Raw genomic sequence first — 23,913 nt, 5'->3', positions numbered from 1 at the left:
AAGCCCAGGCCAGACATTTATGGGACTCACGGTTCCCCTGGATTTTGGAAAATTTTGGATGGGAACTGTAATCTGTAACATTGTGTCTTAAAAGCCAAGGTACTTGGTTAGATCCTAAGCTTAAATTCTTAGTAGTTCAACTGGCTGGCATAGAGACCATCCTCAACAACATTGGAATACTCCCAAGGAGAAGGAGGTGGGCCATATTTAAAAATAATAAACAATGGAAACCCATCTCAGTATTTGTGAAAGTCAAAAAGGTGAATGGTTATGCCCCTAATCTACACGGAGTACCGAATTCACCCAATCCTGGCCTATTGTATCTACCCCAGCAAATAGCAATATCTGGTATATGGGAAAGAGGCGTTTTTGCTGGGGAGGGTTAGAGAATTCTTCTGTTATACCAAGTGATTTTTATTGTAATAACACCAAGTTTATGTTGAATACTATTGGAATATGGTGTAATACTGAAATTATAGGCAAAATAATTTTATCTGAGGTTAAAAAAGAGATTATGATAATATTGATACTGAAAATTCAATATTTTGGGAAATTGAACTTAGTCCTCTCCATGGAGTCATTTTTATGGAAACCAAGTGGCCAGAAAAAACAATAGAGCTTCTGGATAATGAAATAGTAAGAAGTCTTAATTCATCTGGCCAAACATATTATAAGGTACAAATGACAGTGGACGAAGGAGGAAAACATATTATCAGCTTACTGAAGACGCTATGATGACACATGTGAAGGGTTTTCAGTTGGCTGGGATGCTTGTTTCCCTCAGACGCTTCCTTGTCTAGTATTAGACGCTTTCTGTCCTAATCGGTTTACTACTGCTGCTCTTGTTCCTAGTATGTAAATGTTATGCTAGATGCAGAAAAACAAAACCTAAGACAAGCAGCAAACTTGGATCATGGTAGCTCAAGAACTACAAATGATACAGAATACTTTTGAACGAGGACAGAGAGGATCTGAGTGCCTCCCAGTCACCTGCCTTTTTGAATAGTAACCATTTGACCTCGAATGCCATCTGAGGTTACAGTCTTGCCCCATCCCCAGCGTCTGCCCTGTTCAGCAAGACTGATGCTGACTCTGAGCCTTCCTAGCAGTGTGGGACTTTAACAGGGTACATCCAGGCCCCCCCCCCCCAAAGAGGGATTTGTAATGGGGTCCAGAACTCTGGGTGTCCAGGAAATATTAAAAATATGGGTTGTCCTCACCCCTACATTTCTGAACTGGGGGATGGGAGACATGGAGCAGGGCCATTAGGAGTTGTTTTGCATAGCAATGGTTTTGCAAATAACCTCAGGAATGGTCATTTAACATACCTATAACTTTTGACTGGTTTCATGGATATGTTAAATAGCTGTGGCCATACTTTGAGCCAGAGAGATGAGAGTGACCTTCACATGGGATGTAACTGGGAGGCAGCTCCCACTGCTTACAGTGCCTGCGTAAGAGCTTGGAGTAAGAGTGGAACTGCGACTTTGGAGTAAGGGGGGGACACACACAACTTTGGCGAGAGAGGGAGAACCATGCAGCTTTGGGTCTCTTTGCCAAACATCTTAGGAAGCTGGAAAGTAAGATGTAGCAGTGATACAGAGCTCTCTCTTAGCAGTTTGGAAGAATGCAGGAAACACTGCGGGAAAGGGGTGAAAGGACTCTTGCTGGTGGGCCATGAGAAGGTGCCACGTGGGTTTGGATTAAGAACTGGAGATCACGGTGATAACACAGCTGATGGTGCCGGGAACGGAGGGAGGCCTGCCTGCTGAGCACGGATTTCTGGGAAGAACTGGGGGCTGCCTGAGCCATGGACTAATATTTCTTTTCCTGAGATACGGTACCCCAGACTGGGCAAAGGGGGGAAGGAAGGACTGTGTGTGGGGGTGTTTTAAGGGACTTTTGGATGTCAATGAAGACATTAAGTCATTACTCTAAGTAGGTATAACTTTTCAAATAAATAATTCCTTTCCTTTTCATCAATCTCTAGCATTGAGAGCTATATTTTCCTGGCAGTGGGCAAGGCGAACCTAGTACGGGGGGCTCTGGGAGAAGGGGGGTCCATTCAGTAATAGTATTTTGTCCGCCCCACCTTGAGTCTGTTCTGTAACAGTTTTTGGAGACTCTGGTGGTGTTACAGAACAAGGGGGCGGGGGCGCTGGGACAATATACTATTACCGAAAGGAACCCCCTAGGTTCGTTATATCCACCGCCTTATAGGAAAGACATCTCTCAGTGCCAGAGATTCGTCAAAAGGAAAGGAAATGTTTGCTTAATGCTATACAGACTTAAAGTAGTGACCTAATGTCTTCATCAAAATCCCAAAGTCCCTTAAAACACCCACAAACACACACAGTCCTTCCTTCTCCCTTTGCCCAGTCTGGGGTACCGTATCTCAGGAAAGGAAATAGAAGTCCATGGCTCAGGCAGCCCCAGTTCTTCCCAGTAATCCATGCTCAGCTGGTAGGCCTCCCTCGGTTCCCGGCACCATCAGCTGTGTCGCTGGGATCTCTGCTAAAGCCGGGTGGTGGTTCCCCCTTCTAAAGCTTCGGGAGTCCCCCACTCTGGCAAAACTGTGTGGTTCTCTCTCCACTGCCCCAGCTGCAAGGTCCCCTCTGCACAATGGCTATGGATGTCATCACTCAGCCAAAACCGAGTGGTTCTCTCCCCAATGGCTGAGGCATCTGGGTTTAAATCCCCGCACCAATCTTCCTCTGCAGCTCCATTTCTGACTCCTCCCACAATTGGCTACACTTGCCAGCACTCTTATATCCTTCCAGCTTTACTGGACTGCCATCATGAGTCTGGGCAGGTGTGGCCCCTTGTTTTGGAGCCAATCTTCTCCAAGCTCCCACGCAGGCACTGTAAGCAGTGGGAGCTGCCCCCCAGTTACGTCTTGGTGGGGAAGTTACTTCCATTCCCCTGGCTCAGAGCATGGCCACAGCTATTTAACATATCTATGCAACCAGTTAAAGGTTATAGAGGTGTTAAACGACCATGATAGAGGTTAGCTGCAAAGCTGTTGCTATGCAAAACAGCTCTCAATGGCTCTGCTCCATTTGTCCCTTCCCCTAACCCACACCTGAAGGGGAAGGGGTGAGGACATCCTAATATTTCCTGAACACCTTGAGTTCTGGACCCCATTCCAAATCCCTATTTGGGGTCCCCTTCTTGGCTGCACCCTGTTACAGTGGGATGATAATTGCCTGTGGCAGACTGACTTCCTCAGGTGTGGGAGAGTGAGACTTGGGAATTTTCCCAGTCTCTGAGAATTTCTCTGCATTCCTCCTGAGGGCATCAGCCACCTAATCAGACCTGGAAAAGTAGAAAGGAAATGGATCTCAGAACAGAGCAGAGAAGTGAAATAGTTTGGTTGAAAACTTGTTTCTGAACACTGTTTTGGAATAATGGAGTTGTGGATAATGCTTTGGTTAGTATGCTGCTTCCAGGTTGCCCCTGTCTGCTCACTTACAGTTTCGGGGAGCTCAGGTGGCAGTAAGGGAACCTGTATTCAGGTTTGGGGAGGAACCAAACCCCTAGGCTCTGTAAGCTGAGCCTGCATGTATGGTGGGGATTGGACAGCAAACCATGTGGGTGCACAGCCATTTTGGGCAAAATGGAGGATGAGCCACGTAAGTGCCCCACCACGGAGGACTGAGTGTGCATGGGCATCGCCATCTTGGATGACCCATCATACTTGGTTGTCACCATCTTGGACGACCCAGTGTGCATGAGTGCTGCCATCTTGGATGATGGGTCACGTGAGAGTTCTGCCATCTTGGAGCTGGACAAGGTGGAGGGCTAAGGATTCTCTTCAGATTATGGGCTGTATGCTGCTGCTGTGTGGGCACTGCACTAGTCAGGTTCTCTGTGCAGCTGGTTCTGATAGGAATGGCTCTGGTTCTGAAGGTCATGAACTGGGGTCCAAGAGTGAGCATCTGATTTATAGGGTGTTTGTAGGGTCTAAGCTTCAGAAAGTTGCAGGACGTCCCTGTGAATCCAGGGACTTTTAGTGGAAGGTGCCTATAGTGATAGGGACTTTTGGCTGCCAGATACTGAGTTTAAGTATAGTCCTTCCCAGTGTGGGAAAGGAACAGAGATTAAAACTGAATTATCATTACTTTGGGATGGGTAAAACTATGTAGGGAAGGTAAAAATTTTAAACCTTGAGGAAAGGAAACCTCAACTACTCATTTTCTGGTTTTATGGGAATGTGGTTTCAATTTGGTTCTGTTTCTGATCAGAAATCCTCTGTATCTGAAGAGCTAGTTAAGGTCACCTGTAAGACCTAGGAAAGGTCACCTGTAACCAGTTAGGGAGAATGCCTTTGCTGCTCGGGACCCAGGGAGGGTCATCCTGGGCTGATGAGTCTTTCAGCCTGAGGCAAAGGAGCATGTCTCTGCCAAGAGACTGGGCCTGAAAGAGCACATCTCTGCAGAGGCACCAGTGGACGAACTGGTACAAGAAAATGTCTCTACCTGTGTACTGTTCTTCTGGAACTCTGTGTTTTGGATTTTGCTCTGTATCTGCTCTGAAAAGGAAATTAAGGTTTCCAGGGAAGGTTAAAACTTCCTATTCTGTAGGAAAGTGAACAAGGGAAAGTGTAAGACATGTAAATGAAGAAGGTGTATAAAAGGATATAGAAAGTTTGTGAATGTTGAGAAAGGTCTATGGGAAGCTATAAAGATAAATGGAAATGTGAAAGTTTTGAACTTAAAGGAAAGGAAACTTCAGCTAAATCAAGGTTTTCCAGAGAGTATGAGGCATGGAAATGAAGGGGGTTTGCAAAGGTTATAGAAGTTTGTGAAAGTTTTAGAAAGAAATTATGTGGTGTTAGTAATGGAAGGTATTAGGCATGGAAATGCAATCTTGGTGGATATCAGAAGGAAAAGGATTTTCCTTCACCCTTTGTATTTTTCTCCCACCTGATCCCTCCAGAATTTAGCATTCTGAAAGGAATGAGTGAAGACATAAGGTTTCTTTGCATAAATCCAATAAGACCGGTTATTAATGGTGATTTTGTTAACCAAGATTTTGACTGGAATGCCACACCTGAAGGAGGCATGTCTGGGTTCTGGTTGTCACCAGAAAGCCCTGAGGAACTGGGATTGACTTGCAAAGCTAGTGAAAGCCCATGAGAAAAAGGGTGGTACTTTGGTTGGTTGTGCAGTTTGTGGTAGTCTTTCCAGGGAAGGAATGAAGGTTGCTTTTCCGAAAGATGGCTAAAAAGGAACCTGTAGGCATAGTGGACGTCTCATGGATTTGAGTGAGACAACTGGTACAGGTAAAGCCAGATGGCAGATGTGTGGCTCTGCTTCTGTGCCCTGAGGGGTAGACTGAAAAGTCAATCTAAAGGTTCCCTGTGTGAGTTCTAGCAAAGCAGACTTAAAGATAGGTGAAGGAAAATCATAGTGCTCAGTATTGAACATCGGAATGGCACAGCTAAATGTCTTGAAAGTTTGTTTTCATTTGGAAGTTGATACTGGGTTTGTAATATCACCAAAGATGTACAATTTACAGGTACGAAGGACCTGTCAAATTGCCACTGTTAGACATCATTGCAGCAAAGGCCTTGCAACTGGATGTCTTCCCAAAAGTCAGTCTCACAGGCACAGAGACTGGCTTGAGGATCATTGTGTGAATTAATGTGTGTTCTTCCTTCTGTTTTCATAGGACATATGTCTATGACCTCATTACCTGAGTGATTGGTTGCAATATAGACCTAACTTAAGGAGCCTATCTTCATCATCGCCCTCCTGAGACTCAACAGTGTGGCTGAACTAAGTGATTGGGTTGGTGAAGGGTTGGGGTGATTTGTCAGCTTCACTTTAGAACTGATTTTAACTTCTCTGTCCTGGTGGCTTGGACAGAAAGGGCTCAGAATATCTGAAAGGGGGGAAACCCTAAAATATTCCCTTCAGCTGGAGCTAAGTACAGTGACCCACAAGGGCTTTGGATAGGTGTAGCATGCCTTGTACACCTTCCTCCAGATAAGCCATTCTTTACCTAAATCCCTGCCTTTGTCATTTAGTGGTTATGATTTAATTGTGCCTTCCAATTCTCTTGACAAATCTGTCACCTCCAGAGTATGACAAGGATGCCAACTGGCCAGTAATGCCAACCTTTGGACATTGAGCCTATAATTTCCTGGAGAGAGTCCAGTGACCTGGATTCTGTAAGGTCTTTCCACTTATGGGAAGGGCACCCTCTATGCTGCCCCTTCTTTCAGGGAATCCCTGACCCAAGTGTAGGTAGGACAACATCCATGTCCAGCCAGAAGTAGCTATAAGAAGATGAGACCTTTGCCCATTGTTCTTTAGAGGTTGTATATCTGAAAGGGGGATTTGTAATAGGGTCCAGAACTCAGGGTGTCCAGAAAATATTGAATAAATATATACATATAGGTTGTCCTCACCCCCGCAAGTCTGAACTGGGGGATGGGACACATGGAACAGGGCCATTGAGAGTTGTTCTGAATAGCAACAGTTTTGCAACTAACCTCAGGCATGGTCATTTAACATATCTATAACTTTTAACTGGTTTCATGGATATGTTAAATAACTGTGGCCATACTTTGAGCCAGTGGGATGGGAGTGACTTCTACCCAGGATGTAACTGGAGGCAACTCCTCTTGGTTACAATGCCTGCATGAGAGCTTGGAGATGATTGGCTTCACGCCATGGGGCCACACCTGCCTGGACTTAACTATGGCAGCCCAGAAGAGCTGGAAAAATATGGGAATGCTAGCAGGTGTAGCCAATTGTAGAAGGAGTCAGAAATAGGGTTGCAGAGGAAGATTGGTGCTGGGATTTAAACTGAGACATGGCAGCCATGCTAGGTGGGGACCACAAGGCTTTGGGGTGCTCCTTTTGCCACATGGCTTAGGGAGCAGGAGAGAGCTTGCTGGTAAGAAAAGGGCTGAAAGAACTCTTGCTGGTTGGCCATTAGAAGGTGCCACATGGTTTTGGATTAACTGAAGATCCTGGCAGTGACACAGCTGATGGTGCTGGGAACTGAGGGAGGCTGGCCAGCCAAGCACGGATTACTGGGAAGAACCGGGGGCTGCCTGAGCCACGGACTTCTATTTCTTTTCCTGAGATATGGTACCTTAGACTGGGCAAGGGGGGAAGGAAGGACTGTGTACATTTGTGGGTGTTCCAAGGGACTTTGGGATTTTAATGAAGACACCATTAAGTCTGTATAACTTTTGAATAAATAATTCCTTTCTCTTTCACCAATCTCTTACATTGAGAGCTATAATTCCCTGGCAGTGGGCAAGGTGAATCTAGTACAGGGGGACCCCAAGAGAAGGGAGGGTCCATTCGGTAATAGTATTTCATCCCTGTGCCCCACCACCCGCTGGTCCGTTCTATAACAGGACCTCGTTATCCAACCAAATGGTTGGTCAGCAATGCATCCTTTGTATTGATTTATGACCAAGAGAGGAATGTGTGGAAGAAAAGGGGCCATATATTAACCTGACAAGCTCAGTGGAGGCCTGTGAGAAAGCCTTACAAACTCAGACCATAAATAACCAAAAAGGATGGTCTAAAATGAAATCTTATTAACTAAAAGCAGTTCATGTTGGGTAGCCATGTCCTAGGCCAGTAGTTTTCCCTAACAAAGGTCAATGTTTACCTTAACTGAGACTGCCTATTTGTCTTTTTGCATCGATGAACGGACCCTTGGAATGTTAAGGTAACTTCCTTTTTTTCCCCCCAAAACCCTTGGATACAAGGTGATACCACAAACCTCATTGTTGCTGTTGTCATATTAATTATTGATTGTTAACTGTCTTGTACCCATCTATATAAAAGTAGTGTGTCTATCATTTAACCTTTGATCCAATCCCAGAGGTCCACCCTCCACTTTGCTTTCTCCTGCCTCCCGTAATCTATCACCAATGGACTTCATGTAACCCCCTTATGTCTCCTCCTTTTATTCTAGTGTACAAAGTAAGGTGCTAAGCTGCCCTTCTCTGGAGCATTCCTCAAACTGTTGAGGTGTTGCTTCCTGACAATTGTCAGTTTGGCTCAAATAAACTCACCAAAAATTCTATACAGGTTTGAATGTTTCTTACATCGATAGTTCCAGCAAAGAAAGAATGCAGAGCCAGACTCAGACTATAAGACAAAGTTTATTTAGAAAGTTACAGAGGCAAAAGAAGGTCCTTTGGAAGAAATGGGCTCAGGAAACATGTTAAAGGGGCAAAAGCAGGGCCTTTGGAGCTTAGGAGGGAGAAAGGTAAGGTAATGTTCTAGGGGCAGGCTTGTGAGGGGAAGAAGGGAAGGCCGAGAGCTCTGGGTCCTTTGTCTTGAGGGTTTTGAAACTGGGGACTTTAGGGGAGGGTAGTGATAGAATATTTATCTACTTTATGCTGCTGTGCCCACATGAGATTTGTTCCCCTGACTCCATCCGTCCTTTGGTGTGGTTGGTGCAAAGGGCACTAACCGGATTTCTGTGATCCATCTCCCCGAGTAGGTGATTTAAGCTATTTACCCTCTGTTGGGGGAGGAGAAGTGTGAACCATTCACCCTTAAGTGTCCTTGGTTAGGGAAGGTAGGATTTTGAGATTTACTAGATGGCCAGTTAACTGTCCCTCTTAGTTTCCCTGTTCTACTTGTCCTGGCTGACTGGCCTGTCCCAGAAAGACAAATATGTGTGAGTGGCTCCTTGTGGGGAATGGACGTTCCCTTGCTTGAAAAGGTCACTGGGTGGTAGGAATTTTAACCTTATGGGACCACCATCATATATATTAGGTTCACCATTGACCTTGTCAACTGAAAAATAGTATCAATTAGATGTTTCATCGCCAAAAAAAGATTTCTTTGGGGAAAAAGAGAAAGGCGGTGATAGACCTGGGATTAGGCCAGGAGGAGCCTGAATGAAGTAATCAGAGGCGGAGCTCCAAACCGCCCTAATGGTGGAGGTGTGACACTCAGGCTTCTGCTTCCTGTCCCAGAAGCTGCAGTGGTTGGCAGGGGCCCCCTCTGAGGAGCCTGGGGTCACTGTGGGGGAGGCCCAGGGCCTCTGTTCCCCTCCTTTAGGCTCCAGGTCTGTCCTCCAAGTTCGTTTCACAGCCATACTCCTGGCCTCAGCCTGAGTCCCTTCCTGAGCCAGGCCTGGGGATTTGTTTAAGGAGTTGTTTGGCCCACCCTGCCTGCCCTCTTTGAGAGGATGTTGCTGAGGGAGCTCTCACCACCAGCCACCTCCACCATGGACCAGACAGCCCCAGAGAGGCTCGATCCCTATGCTGGTAAGTCAGCCCAAGCTCTCTCCCCAGGCCTACAAGGGTTCCGCCGAGTTGCTGCTGATTTTGTTATATTTCTGACCTCTGCAAAAGCAAGAACACTGTCTTGTCTACACCACACCACATACACCTCAGTTTGAAAAGGCCTTGAAATTGGGATGCGGAGGCTGGATTAAATTTCCCTCCCCACCTCTCTACGCAAACACACACTTTAGCACTACCTGTGAAAACTTGAAATATGTATACCCTTTGGCAACAATTACACTCTTAAAGGGTATCTTCCCCTAAATTTACAAAGAAATGTGTGCAAGTGAGAAGTTCATTATTGTGCACACTGTGGATTGAATTAATAACTGATGTGTTCATGCAATGGGAAAGGAAAAAGATTGCAGCCAGTGCATGCAGACATTATAAGCCATGTGAACACTGCGTGGTGTCCGAGATGGAGAAGTACACATACAATACTAATTGGAGGGAAAGGGAGTTAAGGGGAGGGACAGCTACCCCCATAGAGCTTTACCGCGAGCATAGAGTTTTTCTGGCAGGATTTTTGTGATGATATGCCATTCGTCGCTCCTCCCAGAACCCCTAGCTCCTCCCACAGGCCCATGTTTATTTCATCTCTCTGTCATAATATTCATTATCCAAATGTCATCACTCATCCTGAGAGATTCCCATTCTCCACCTGAGTGAGTATGTTCTGTGCGCCACGATTTGTAAGATCAGAATCTGGGGAGCTGCCCAAAGGCCTGACTGAAGAGGAGGCGGAGCATGATTTCGTGAGAAGCTGTGAAAAAGTTGACCTGTGGCCTGCAGGGACTCAGGGCACTGCAGCGGAAATGAGTAGGGGAAAGCAGACTCTGTGACACAACTGACTGCAATGATTTATGCTCATAAAGGCTTAAGAGACAAGCACCTAAAAAATTGGAGAGTGAGGCTGAGTTTACAAAAAGAAAGGACGCTGTGACCTTTAAAGTAGTATAAATTCACAAAGAGACACCAAGCTCCACTGAACAAAACCGCAGGGTTATCTGTTCGGGTGGTTGCGCGCCTCCTGGTGTGGGCCCACGGGATCCGTAGGCTCTCACTTGGGTTCTGCAGATTTGGGCTCTTCATGCCAACTGTTTTTATTTACATGCTGCCCCTCAGCTTTCCCCTGTCACTCGTCTTCTGCCTCATTTCAGCTTGCTTTGGCAATGCATTCTAAAGGCGTCCCCTGTGCAGGAGGCCTTGCTGGAGGTTGGAGTCACACTTGGTTTCTGTGTGGTGAGAGAGGTACCTAGGTCATGGTTGGTCGGAAGCTGATGCAGAAAAGGTGGGCTCCCCCACTGCCGCGTGGTTTGGAGCAGGCTTCTCATGTCTTAAGATCTGGGTCAATCAGCAAAGTTGAAAACTCCACGAATATGGATTCTGGGAAGGGAAGAGGGCTGTTGTCTGAAACATCAGGGGCAGGAACCTGGTTAGGTCCTAACATTTCAAATTTGGACCCGCTGTGGTGTTGGTTGTGTGGGGGCTGATGGAGGTGAGGAGTAGCAGCTGCCACTGGGAACCCAAGCGAGACAGTCTTGTCTGAGCTCAGAACTGAGGAGTCTGTTTCCTGTGAGGAGCTCAGCAGCAGCGCTGCAGCCACAGCAGTGAGTCTTTGGCGCCTGTTCTCTTTCCTCAGGAGCAGGAGAGTCCGAGGGATGCATCCCTTGGACCACAGGAGCCTCCAAGGAGAGAGGCTTTCCTACCACGTGCTGGACTGGTGGTCTGGTGAGGGGTGAGAGGAGATAGGAAGTGGTTTTAAATTAAGTGCTTTAGCCCTGGCTGGTGTGGTTCAGCGAACTGAGCGCCAGCCTACAGGCCAAAAGGTTGCCAGTTCAATTCCCAGTCAGGGTACCCACCTGGGGTGTGGGCCAGGTCCCCAGTTGGGGGCATGTGAGAGGCAACTGATTGATGTTTCTCTCCCTCCCTTTCCCCCTTCCTTGTCTCCAAACACAAGCAAATAAAATATTAAAAACAAAATGAACTAACTGAAGGAAGTGAAACAAGTGTTACAGAGCAATTCACAGTGGCTCCTGCAATTGAGAGGAAGAATAGCTCATAGTTCGAGAAGCTGAATTTGCTCTCAGTTGAGGCTGCACAGAGTTCAAGAATTAATGGTCCTCTGCAGACTGGTAACACTCCACACCAAGATTCCAGATCCCACTGGCCTTCCAGTTGGATGGTGTTACTTCTGCCTCAGCTGCCCCTGTCTGTGGGCTTTCTTGCTGCCTGTTGGAGGCTGTATTCTTCCCAGTTCTCACTGTGAATCTGGGATAGCAAGGGGTTTCTCTCAGAAGATAGCTTCTGAAAATTTCAGAAATATACATGTCATCTATGGCAGGAGAATCTAAAGTGAAAACTTAAGAAGCTTGGAGGCTTTTAAAACTGCGATTCTGATAGCAGTTACAAATGAGCTTTTTAATGTCTCTAGAAGCTCACCAAAAATCCCACTTTGACCTGTGCGAGTTTGCAGATGCCACTAAAAGCTTGACTTCTGACTGGGGTTGATTCAGAGAGGGTGGGGCTGCCCCAGGAACCACACCCCTCTCTCTCCACAGCGGTGGTTGCCTGGCATACATATGTAACTTTTCGTTTTTGGTCTCTCCCCAGTTCTTGGCCCAGCTGATGGTGTTCCTGATCAGTTTCATAAGCTCCGTGTTCTGCGGCCACCTGGGGAAGCTGGAACTGGATGCTGTCACGCTCGCAATCGCAGTGCGTAGGGGCTGCTCTCACACATTGGCATCGGGTGTGCCTGCTGTCCATATTAGTTTCCTCTTGCTGCTGTTAGGAGCTGCCACGCTTCTCAGCTTAAAGCAATGCGAATGGATTACCTTGCAGTGCTGGCGTCAGGAGTCTGCAGGAGTCTGTTGGGTTTCACTGAGCTAACCAAAATCAAGGTGTTGGCAGGGCCTCGACCTTAATTCTCCTGCACCCTGTGATTTCACATGTTCCCATGCTCCAGGGGTTAGGACAGGGACATCTGGGAGGGACCATTATGCTGTCCACCACATCAGCTTTGTGCCACACCTGGGAGAAGAAAATTGAAAAAGAGGGTTCAGCACTGACGTCAGAAGAAACTCGATCTCTGCCCCTACCCGATGACTTGTACATCTCACTGAGAGTCCCACTCTAGAAATGGGACTGGAAGATGATCTTGGTATCTAAACCCCAAATCAGAAAGAACCCTAAATCCTCCTTGGATCTTATGTACAAATCCCCCCAAACCAGAGGGAGATGTCATTGACTTTTGCTGGGACTTACCTGGCTATGCTTGGCCAGCAGGCCCTGGCCAACTTGTTGGTTCGGTCAGCTAGGTATTAGAAAAGTGGACTCAGTGACTTTCAGCAACTGTGCTCCTGCTCTCCTCCGCTTCCGGTTCCCCTTTGCTCCTGCCCTGACCAGGCTCACACTCACCAGTCTGCTACATCCAGGCATTGGAATTGTTATCTGTGAACTGTGCAAGGCAACTCAGAACTAGTCCCCAGGTATAAACAGATTATTTTGCTTTTAGGGGGCAACATGGACAATCCTAGGCTAAATTATCCTTTTTGTTTTTAATGTTTGGCAGTTTGGGGGACAGAAAGGTGCTCAGCTAGCCTCTAGTATCTTCTCGTTGGCCAAAGAAGTATAAGAGAGCTGGTGTGGAGTGGGCTGTCACCCTGGGCATCTCCCTGCAGCTCAGGTGGTGGTAGCAGGTCCAGTCAAGGACAGCATCAGATGTCCTGCTACGCCATTCCCTGATCAGATGTTGCTGCCTTGGGCCTCCCAAGGCTCCAGTGACCCCAGGGTTTTGTTGCTGACCTGGTCAAGACAGGTACATCTAGAAGGCCTCTGGCATGGCCTTCGCCTCAAAGACTTGCTTCTGTGCTCCCAGAGTCCTTCAGGATGTTGTAACAAGCCGTGCCTGGTCTTGAGCAAGGGCACTAACCCCAAACTGCTATTGTGCCACGTTGCCTGCCCCTGAGGAAGGATTTGTGTTCCTCTGATATGAGGGAGCAAAATGCTTAGGCTTTGAAAAAGAAAAAGGCTGAGTAATGAACTCTGGCCTTGCTCTTTCTTCCCTCTTGAAACTCGTGCTTGCCCTTCAGTTCAGCAGGCTGGTGGGTTTGGGTGGGGCTCCAGGCTGAGGACCGAGTCCATTGCGGTGGCAAGCTGTAGAGGCCCCTGTGGCTCTGACCCATGCACAGAGAATTTGCCCTGCTGCCTTCCTTGAATTCTGAGAGGCCTCTCCTTTGTATTTTTCCTCAGGTTATCAATGTCACCGGCATCTCCGTGGGATTTGGTTTATCTTCTGCTTGTGACACCCTCATGTCTCAGGTAAATGGAAGCCCCAGGTCACCTGCATGGTGACCTAGAGATCTCTCTTGAGTGTGTCTGGAAGAACCCCACTGGCAGCAGCAGTCCTGTGCACAGAGGGACAAAATCTTTGATGGCAAACCCTGGGGCGTTTTGCCAGCCATCAGTTCCAGCTCTCCTTGCCTGCTTTCTCTGAAGTGTGGCTGGGTGCCTGTCTCAGGCCTGTGGGAGTGGCGTTTATCTGCATGTCTCCCTTATACTACATTTTGATCACATAAGGGACATTTTGTAAAAGTTTCTTCTGTCACTTTCCACATCATTGAGTTTGGGATAGTCTGTGGTTCTCAAACTTTAGTTTTCATCTCAATGCCCTGGGGCCTTGTTGAGACACAACAAGTGGCCTGGGCTCCCCCCAGGGCATGCTGGTAAATGCTGAATGACCAGGTGTTGGTGGAGGAGTGTCCCTAAAACTCCCCGGGATGAGAACCCAGAGAAAGAGGCTGATGACCCTGTCACTGAATCTGGAGCTTATGAAGGGAATTCACAAGGGAGGCACGCGTCTGGTGGCTGGCACATCCACAGGGATGTCCTCTGTGCCACGTGGCAGGCATGAAGGGGTCACACAGGACAGGGCAGGATGGGTGGGGCACTGTGGTGAGACCTGCCCTAGACAAGGAGAGGTGTTACATGCTGCCCCAGGCAGGGCAAAGCCTGTTCTAGGAACTAGCACCCTGTGGAGCATAGGGGAGGGGTCTGTCAGGCAGTCTGTGAGGAGACTTAGGGGACACACACCTGGGAAGAGTGTCTTCTCCACATTCCCCCTCATGACCAGCTCCTACAATGTTCCATGCCTCCCTCTTCCCTGAGGTGCCTGAGAGAGATCAGTAAGAGGCTTCATTAGTGGAGATGTAGCTTGCTTAGTCACCAACTGGACACATTAGGGGCACAGTCCATAGCAACAATATAAACATGTGCAAGAAAAAGAAAGAATTAAAAGAAGCAACCCAAGTATTAGTGACAGTGTTTTCCATCACACCCCTGGATGGAGTGCTAGGTCCCCTAGACTTGGGGTTGGGTCACTTCAGGGGTTCACTTGAGCTTTCATGTGTTAATGAAGAAGAAATATTAGGAGATTCATCTGATATAAAATACACAACATTCAGCTGGGGTGCCCCCCATAACTATTGGATGCCACAGGAGCAGCAGAAGTCTAAGGTCAGAAAGGCCAGCATTCAGTAGGGACTTGAGCTGGGAGGTCTTCTTCTAGCGTGTCTCCGTGGGCATCAGGATGACAGGGTCCCGTGGGAGACTGAGAAGTTCCTCCCCATTCAGGGGTGTGAAGTAACTGACCCATCCTAGCAGAGTGTCCCTTCACAGATTCCAGTAATGGCCTCTGTTCCAGGGACAGTAGGTCTTGATGCCCGCATTACCACAGCCCACTGGTCCTTGGCAGGCACCTGCATCATTGCTGTAGCCTTTGTTTTCACACATTTGCCGTGTGGGCTCCTTAGTCTGAGTCCCTAATCTGACCTATGGGGCAATAGGCCCCATGGGTTGGTCATTTAAATATGTTAATGCCTGGAAAAGCACCTCGGTCTGCCTGGCCAAAGTCTATCTTCCAGCTAATAATTTTATCTATGGCTGAAGGACACCCTTTTCCTGTTCTATCCACCTGCCTGATTGTGGGTTACAGGGGAGGTGGGACCTCCATTCAGAATCATGTTCTTCTGCCCATTCTTGTGCATCGTGTCCTTTGAAATGTGACCACCCCTCTCCCTGGTCACTATTTGATGAGGGTGCCCATGCACAGTACTTAAATTTCTCTAGTCCTTTTACGGTAGCAGCCTGATTAAACTGCCAACAGGGGAGGCCTGAGTTAAACCACATTTGGTGAGGACACACACCGAAGCCTATTTGGAGCCTTTACTCGAGGGGAGAGGCCAGTGTCCTCAGTTTGCCAGTCCCTCACCCACCAGGGGGCTGCAGTGCATAGACGGACTTGTGCTGGCATCTTTGCCAACTCCAGAGCCACTGCCCTTAGCTTAAGCTGCAGCCTCTCCTCCCTAGCTATGTGCCATCCTACGTGGGCACTAGGCTGTCTACTTCTTCAATGTATCCAATTTTTAGTGTCCACTGATAGGCCAGTTGCTATGGCACATCTTATTGCCAACACATCTGTTTCCCAATTACCTGGAAGTGTAGATGCCTGTGGACAGGGACACGGGAAACAGTAACATCTGCCTCTGGCTTTTGCAAGTGAGCCCAAGTATCTTCCCACATCTCTTGTCCCTGTAAAGGTTTGCTCACAATTGTCCACTCCTCTGCCTGTCGTTGTCAGAGCCACAGATCCCTTCAAAGCAGACCAACTGTCAAAACCAGGGTCAGTGGCCAGGTTCTTGTGTGATTACCATGCAAACTACTCTAACTCAGGCCATTGGCTGCTGGGATTTTTCCTGTTTGCATTCAGATAGTGTCAGTGGGCCGCTGCCCAGTGACAACACCCAAGTAGACAGATTGCCTGGTTAGAGCCATGAGGCTCCAGCCAGCGTTTCCCCTCCTGTTTTTGCAGGTCCAGGGGCTGATACAGGGATGGGAGAATGAGCATTTGGAGGTTCTGTATATCCCACAGGACCTGGTAGCTGCTGAGCCCACTAGAGACAGGGCTGTGTACAGAGCGCTCCTCTGTTGTAGGTGGGCACGCTTTTCCTCAGCATAGGAGACTGAGCCGTGCCAGAGGTGGGTCCATGGAACATGTTGTTGATTCACCCCTTGATGGGAAGGGAAGTTCTTAGGGTAGCTGGCTTTCTACCGGGGTGTATCTGTTTTCTGTCCCCTCCCACAGTTGGGACCAAAATCTAAAGGGTATTCTTTCTTTTTGCCATAATGCCCAGCTCATGCCTCCAAGGGTTACGGAAACATCCTATTCAAACAGCAGCCCCACCTGTGCAATCCCCAGAGCTCATCTGTTAGACAAGCATTTTTGCTTTCTTAGAGACAGCCTAGTCCCACATATGTCCCTTCTTAGCCAGACATTGTAATGGGCAAAGGCATTGTGCTAAATGGGGTATAAACTTCACCAACACCACAGAATTTCCGTAAAAGACTGTACCTGTTTCACATTTTATGATCCTGGATAGGCTTGTAGTTTGTCCATGACAGCCTTGGGGACAAAGCAGGTCTTACCCAACCAAATGGTTTGGTTCCCCAGAACTTTGTTGTGGTGCCCAAACCTTGAATGCTCTGTAAATTCACTGCTTTATCAGTGGCCCCGGAAGGCCTGCGAGGTTTTCTTCAGCGGAGGCAAGTCTCATGGGTTCACATTTATGTCATCCCACAGAGGCTGTGAAGGAAATGATGACAGGTCCCTAGCCACCACCCCATGGCATGTGGTGGGGTGATGTGAGTAGCCTTCAGGGAGCACTCAGAAGGCACACCAGTGGGAAACACAGCTCTAACAGTGTTTTTGCTAACTCTGAGGATATTAGCTTTGTGGCAGGTGATGGCTTCCCTCCATCCAGAATATATACACGCAACAAGGACACTTGGACCACCCATCCTGACTGGCAGTTCAATGAAGTCCAGTTTAAATGCATTAGGAGGCATGAAGGAATGCAAAACATGAAACACGGGCTTGCCAGGGAGCCCAGAGAACAAGGCGGCCATCTGGGTTTCCCACAGCCCCAACTCTTCATTTAATTCACACCCATCATTTCCCCATCTTAGTGTCTGATCCGGGAGCAGACTGTAGCCATGTTATAGGACTGCAGGGTGGGAGAGTCTGGCCCTGAGGGGCTGCTTTTGCAAAAACAGAATGGGTTCCACCCACATGTGCCACTATGTGACACTCAGGTCCAGTCCTTTTAGTGTGACAATCAATTTTGATGACAGACTTCTTATGCCATGATGGCTCAGATTTCCAGGAATTTCACAAAATTTTTGGGACACTTATATACAAATTCAACATAAAGAAGGGTCAATGTTATTTTTTATTTGACAATGTTTCCCATGTAATTTCACTATTAAACAGGTAAGCCTAGTTTAATATTTTTCTTTTATAAGGAGAGAAAACAAATCTTTTAGGCATTCCAGGGGCCTCTAGAGTACCTCAAAGCTGTTTTAGGAAAAAGACTCTAATTTTGCATCAGATTACTCTTGATATTTAAATTCATGCACTTGATTAATTCAGCTTGACCACACAGAATTTCTTTTCTGAAGATTACTTTTTATAAGCATTCTACTATATAACTCCTTTTTAATATTCAGATATTAAGTGTGAATATTATATTTTGTCCTGTTTTTCCTCTTTCCATTCTGAAACAACCAGCCTCACTTTAGGACAAAATTACTTTCCTTTCTCGCAAAAATATTTTTTATACCTTTTCCTTCTTTTAACTGAAAGCATATATTTTCCTTTCATCTTAATTAGAATTCTTAAACCCTTAAATAACTCTAAGACATGTCTGTTCTACATAAGCCAACAAACTTAAACTAGCTTTTATTTGCTAAAGATTAATCTTGTATCATGTGACCTTGAAAAGCATTTGGGTTAGTTTCTACATTTCTTGGGATTTTAGACTAGCCAGTCTTTATATGTGTTTATTTGTTTTTTAAGCCAATTAAACACAGCTCATTTACAGATTAGCATACAATCCAGAGGTAAAAAATACCACACATCTGCAGCAATGGATGGACACATGTGAACATACAAATAGACGTAGAGACCTTGTGGGCTCCATAAAAGAAGTGGGATCTGCCCTGGTTGCATGGCTCAGTTGGTTGGAACGTTGTCCCATGTATGAAAAGGTTGTGGGCTTGATACTGAGTCAGCGTGCATACACAAGTTGCAGGTTCAGTCCCTGGTTGGGGTGCATATGGGAGGCAACCAAATGATGTTTCTCTCTCACATCTCTCTCTCCCTCTCTCTCACTCAAAATAAGTATGTCATTGGGTAGGGGTTAAAAAAAAAAGAAGTGCGACATAAAGAGACTTTCTTCCCTCCAAACTTTATCATCTAGTCCCAGTGAACAGAGTTGCAGACAATATTTTATTATCTTTTTCTAGTTTCAGTGCATCCCCTAATTTTCTAACCTGGCTTCTGCCTCCTGCTAGGTATTTGTGGCCAGCCAAACTGCCCATGAGAGGGGTCAGCTCTCAGCTGTGTCCATGTGCTTTCCTTCCTTGCCACAGCTAATGTGTAAAGCAAATTTCTTCAAACAAATACATAAGATCAGCTGGCATTTTCAGAGCAGTACTCCATGTACTCCCATGGGAGTCCACAGGTCTAGCATATTGGCCACTGGGCCCCACATGGATGTCATGGCTGACCTGGGATTTGTCCTGAGGATGCCTCTTTCCCAAGGTCCATTTCTTGGGTCTCCTGGCTGGCTCACCAATTATTACATGTAAAATTTCCTGGGGCTGAGAGACCAAAGAAAAGAATGAGAACCATTCTTTGCATCCATTATTGCATCAAGAGGTTATTGAGAGAACTTACAAAGGAGTGTCTTGCACAGTAGTGAGATGACATGGATATTCTTCACACTACATGACAGGTGCTAGGGGCTTATATAGGACAGGGCAGGGGGAGGGGGGAGGGGTACAGGGATGTGACCCAACCCAATAAGTGAAAATGCCTTGTATGCTTGCCTGAGGCAGGGCCACAGTCTGCTTTAAGAATCAGCATGCCTGGGGAATAGGGAGGGGTTGAGTAGACAGTCTCCTCTGGGGGAACTGCTGCAAGCCATCTCTTTATGGCCAGGATCTAGCCGGTGGTGGGTGGAGGAGCAGGCAGGCAGCCATCATGTCAAAAATAGTCTGTCCTCCACAGGGAGGGAAGAAAACATTGTGATTTGTATTGTTGGCTGATTCTAGTGGTGTAATAACATCCTCTGTAGCTAATTTCCAGCTACCACACATATGTCACCAAACAGGGACCTGGGAAGAGACATGCATAGTTTGGCATTAGTAGGCCAATAGCAGCTGGTTCCAGCATGCCTTAGATATTGCATTTCTAACAAGTTTCCTGGTGATGTAACCCTAACTGTACATTAGAAGCACATGGACAGTTTTTAAAAATTATTGACATTCACCCCTCCTCCCTGGACCAGTGAAATCAGGCCAGCTTTACTGGGATCCTGGCATCAGTGTTTTAAAAATGTTCCCCAGTGATTCTTACAGACAGCAAAATTTGAGAATCACCAACACAGAAAGGATGTATTAGAGTCTTTACGATCATTTGTATCTTCCCAAGCCATGCTTGAAGGCCATTGTGGGGCAGTGGGGTGCCATTTCTGTACTAATGGGTTCATTTTGGCTGTGTGCACCCAGACCTACGGGAGCCCCAACAAGAAGCACGTGGGCGTCATCCTGCAGAGGGGCGCGCTTGTCCTGCTTCTTTGCTGCTTCCCCTGCTGGGCGCTCTTCCTCAACACCCAGCACATCCTGCTGCTCCTCGGGCAGGACCCAGACGTGTCCAGGTAGGAGGGGTCCTGCCAGGGTGGGAGTAGAGCCATTTCAGCAGAGAGATGCTCCCATGCAAGCTTAGCCTCTGGGAATTACCAAGGCCAGGGCCAGGGCCACACTGCACAAGGGGCTCAGCTGTCCTCAGCTGACTCCGAGCAGGCTGTGGTGCTTTCCCCCCAGTGGCACCTCACTCTAGACCCTTCCACACTGGGTGACTTCAGGGTGGATAGTTTTGAGAGAAATAAGATTTGAAACAGCCTTCATGTGAGATGGTTGTTTGTGGTGTTTATTTGTGGTTTTGTGATTATTGTGCCACGGTATTAAATCACCTTGGTGCTTTTAAAACCCATCCCCACCTGGTCCTCCTTCCCTCCCAACACTGTCGTAATTGGTCTGGAGTGTGGCTTTGACATCGGTGTCTTTCAAAGGTCACTTGGTGCTTCTAATATGCTGCCCAGTTTAAGACCCACTGGCTTAGTTGATAAAGACCTTTAAAATCCTTGTCTTAGACCAGTGGCTCTGAGCCCAGGGGATATTTGTCAATGTGGGTGGTCATTTGTGGTTATCAGTGCTGGGGCATCAGTACTGGGAGAAGCCCGAGGTGCTACAAACCATCTCAGGGCACACAGGAGAGTTTCCCATAGCAGAGAATTAACTAGCTTGGTGCTGAGTTTGAAAAATGCTGTCTTAGACATAAAGCCTTGGAAGAAGCAAGAGAGGTAATTTGGGTTATGAGATGACAGGTGCTATTATAAATTTTGACATTTGCTCCAGAAGTTAAGTTCATTAATTTGGAAGAGCCACGAATGTGAAAGGCAGTGACAGCTAGTTCATCCTGCCCTCCCTTCCCTTGAAATGAGGTCCTTCATCACCTTTTTTCTCTTTATTGTGTAGGCTCACCCATACCTATGTCATGATCTTCATCCCAGCTCTTCCTGTAAGTTTTCAAGGGCCAAGCGATTCCCTTCTTGAGGCACACTGATGAACGGCAGCTGAGGCACCCGGGAGCTCAATGATTAGTCGGATCGGCTTCACATGATTCCCATGTGTGGTGTTGGATCATTCAGGAAAGGGTGGTTTTAATTATGCCTGTGAAAGACACCAGTGTTTGTCCCTCAAGAAACACCAAGGTTAAGGTGACTCCAGGAGGCCACTGTCCTGAACTCCTAAGCTGGAGGGACCTCTGGGATCATCCACGGAGAGGAGTTCAGACTCTTGTCCTGCGTAGGGCTAAGTTCTTCTGCATCTCAGAATACCTGAAGGCCTCACTCTGAACCTTTAGAAAGTTTTTTTTTCTTCTTGAATATGATCAAACAAAACCATAAGTGTGTGTCAGTGTTTGACACAGACATGTGTGGTCAATGAACAGTCTAAGCTGATATTATTCAGTTGGACGTGGTGGCTGGACAGTTAAGTGCTGCATGATATTTTGGACAGACTGCATATCCAATGGTGGTCCTGTAAGATTATAATGGAGCTTCATGGGCAGAAACGAACTTTCCTTTACCCTTAAGGGTCTTCTGGCCAGTCAAATAATGAAATAGACACAAGACATATTAGCAAGAGAAAATAAGCAAATTTAATACATACTGTGGATGAAAAGCGTCCACATACTCAACTTGACAAGCTCAAGGCCCCTTCCTGGCTGTCTTACAAACTCAGAGACCTAAAGTAACCACACAGGATAGTCTGAAAGTAAAACTTTTTAACTAAAATCAAGTTATGGTGGGTGGTCATGTCCTAGGCTAGAATCTTCCCCGACAAAGATCAATCTTTAACTCAGCCTGTCTGTTGTCTAATTGCATCTATGATAACAGACCTTTGGAAAGTCAGTGTACTCCCATTCTTGGCAGACCCCTCAGGGCACAACCTCCCACGAGAGCAGGAGACCACAGAGCCTCTCACTGTTATCTTGTTCTTCCACGTACCATCTCTATGTTGGTACGTGGAAGAACGTACCAACTGCTAACTGTCCTGCACCCACCCATGTGAAAGAAGTATGTGTCTACCTGGTTTACCTTCTGTTTGATCCCAGAAGTTTTCCCACTTTGCTTTTCCTGGTCACTTCCAGTAACTGCCCCTCCTCACCTGCTGCCAGTATGTTCTTTTGTCTTCAGCTCGAGATGATATTTAAGGTGGTAGCTTCAGCCATTTTGGCGAGTTACTCAGTTTTCCTGGGTCTCTTCCGTGTATACAGGAGGTATACATGTTATTAAACTGTTGTTTGTTTTTCTCCTGTTAATCTGTCTTTCACTACAGGGATGGCTCGGCCAAGAACCCTAAAAGGTAGAGGAAAATGGTTCCTCCTCCCCTATAGAGCACTAGGCTATACCATGTCACCTAGGTGTGTGGTGGGCTACACAGCCCAGGCGTGTGCAGGTGTACTCTGTGATGTTCACACAAGGACAGAGTCACCTAAGGAGGCATCTCTTAGAACACATCCCTGTGGTTAAGCAGTGAATGACTGAACTCCTTTGCTGGGGCTGTCCTAACAAAATACACAGAGTGGGTGGCTTAAACACAGAAATCTGTTTTCTCGTTGTTTTGGAAGTGGTAAGTCCAAGGTCAGGGGACCACAGGGATGGCTTCCTCTGAGGCCTTTCTCCTCAGCAGGCTGACAGCCCCTCCTTGTACACACCCTTTGTGTCTCTTGTCTGCTCCTGAGCATACCAGGCCACTTGGACCAGGACTCATCCTAATGGTTTGATTTCAACTTAATCACCTTGTTAAAGGCTTTATCATCTCCAAATACGCTCACATGGTGGGTGGTTAGGGCTTTAACATATGAATGGGGGCAGCACAATTCAGCCCTTTTAGGTAGCCATCTGCTCTCATAATTGGTATCGTGGCCTTTAATTTATTCTGAGATCTTAAAAGTTTAATATTCTTTAAGTATCACCACAAAGGACTGTAGCCTAGTCTACAAAAGGAGGTATGCCCTAGAGTTTGCCTGGGGCTTCCTTTACAGCCTGCTTCCTGCAGAAAGGTCCTTGCCGCACAGACAAGGCATTCCCAGAACCCAGGGTTGGGACACCCCAGCTGTACAGACCCTGGCCCCCACCCCCAACCCCTCCTCAGATGACATCCCTTGGCAGGAGCAAAGGACAATCAAATAGAGGATGTCAGCTCTGTTGGCATGGCCAGGCCAAAATGTTAACACACATCTCTGTTGTTCTCTTGTAGGCAACGTTTCTTTATACACTGCAGGTTAAATATTTGTTCACTCAGGTAATGCAGGCCTTCTTTCTTCTTGGGGGCGGGAGGCTAACTGGAGTTTACAGCTTTCAGGAGTTGGGGGCCTGGAAAGTATTCAGAGGTAAGGAAGACGGGAGCCCGAGTTACTGTGATGTTTCCCCATGTTGCACACGCAGGCCTTTGGTGTGGAGAGGTCTGTGAAGTGAGATATTAAACACACACACACACACACACACACACACATTTGCCCTGGCCAGGTGGCTCAGTTGATCATCCCATACACTAAGGAGTTGAGGGTTCAATCCCCCGTCAGGGCATGTAGGAAGGCAATGGATTGGTGTTTCTCTCTCTCTCTCTCTCCACTCCCCCATCCCCTTCCTCTCTCTCTCAAATCAATAAATATCCTTGGGCAAGGATTTTTAAAAAGACACATTATTACTGGCCTTGGAAAATTCTTATGGGATCCCCACTTGGAAATACTGCCTTTGGCAGGAGGGGCTGGAGCATAGCATGTCCTGGCTTTGTGAGGTCAGTGGCTACCTGGGGGTGAGAGCCCAGCTGTCAGCTCTGGCCTGTCTGAGGAGGCCCCGCACTCAGCTCCGCAGTGGGGGTGGGGGGGGGGGTGAAATCCCAAACTGTAACAAGACCTCACATCAGCCAGAGTTCTTCTCACATAAGGGGTG

The 23,913-nt window shown here is 47.2% G+C and overlaps 1 protein-coding gene across 7 annotated transcripts in view; it reads left to right on the top strand.

Moving 5' to 3' along the window:
- The window catches only part of SLC47A1 (solute carrier family 47 member 1), a 64,243-nt gene that overhangs the window by 11,076 nt on the left and 29,254 nt on the right, over positions 1 to 23,913 (top strand). For 5 of the 7 annotated variants that reach the window (XR_006783986.1, XM_045824382.1, XM_045824381.1 and 2 more), the window contains exons 2-6: positions 11,888 to 11,989; positions 13,526 to 13,594; positions 19,901 to 20,049; positions 20,930 to 20,972; positions 23,219 to 23,263. Coding sequence is in view for 6 of the 7 variants with exons in the window: in XM_045824382.1 (XP_045680338.1) it covers positions 11,888 to 11,989; positions 13,526 to 13,594; positions 19,901 to 20,049; positions 20,930 to 20,972; positions 23,219 to 23,263 (408 nt within the window). In the remaining variant the exon portion in view is untranslated. The remainder of the gene's footprint in view (positions 1 to 11,887; positions 11,990 to 13,525; positions 13,595 to 19,900; positions 20,050 to 20,929; positions 20,973 to 23,218; positions 23,264 to 23,913) is intronic. The other 2 variants (XM_045824385.1, XM_045824386.1) reach the window with 2 other exon arrangements.

The sequence above is a fragment of the Phyllostomus hastatus genome, unplaced genomic scaffold, assembly GCF_019186645.2.
Source record: "Phyllostomus hastatus isolate PE091 unplaced genomic scaffold, TTU_PhHast_1.1 phas_scaffold_55, whole genome shotgun sequence".
Taxonomy (NCBI): domain Eukaryota; kingdom Metazoa; phylum Chordata; class Mammalia; order Chiroptera; family Phyllostomidae; genus Phyllostomus; species Phyllostomus hastatus.
The sequence above is the reverse complement of the archived record's forward strand: the minus strand, read 5'-3'. Positions and strand labels throughout refer to the sequence as shown.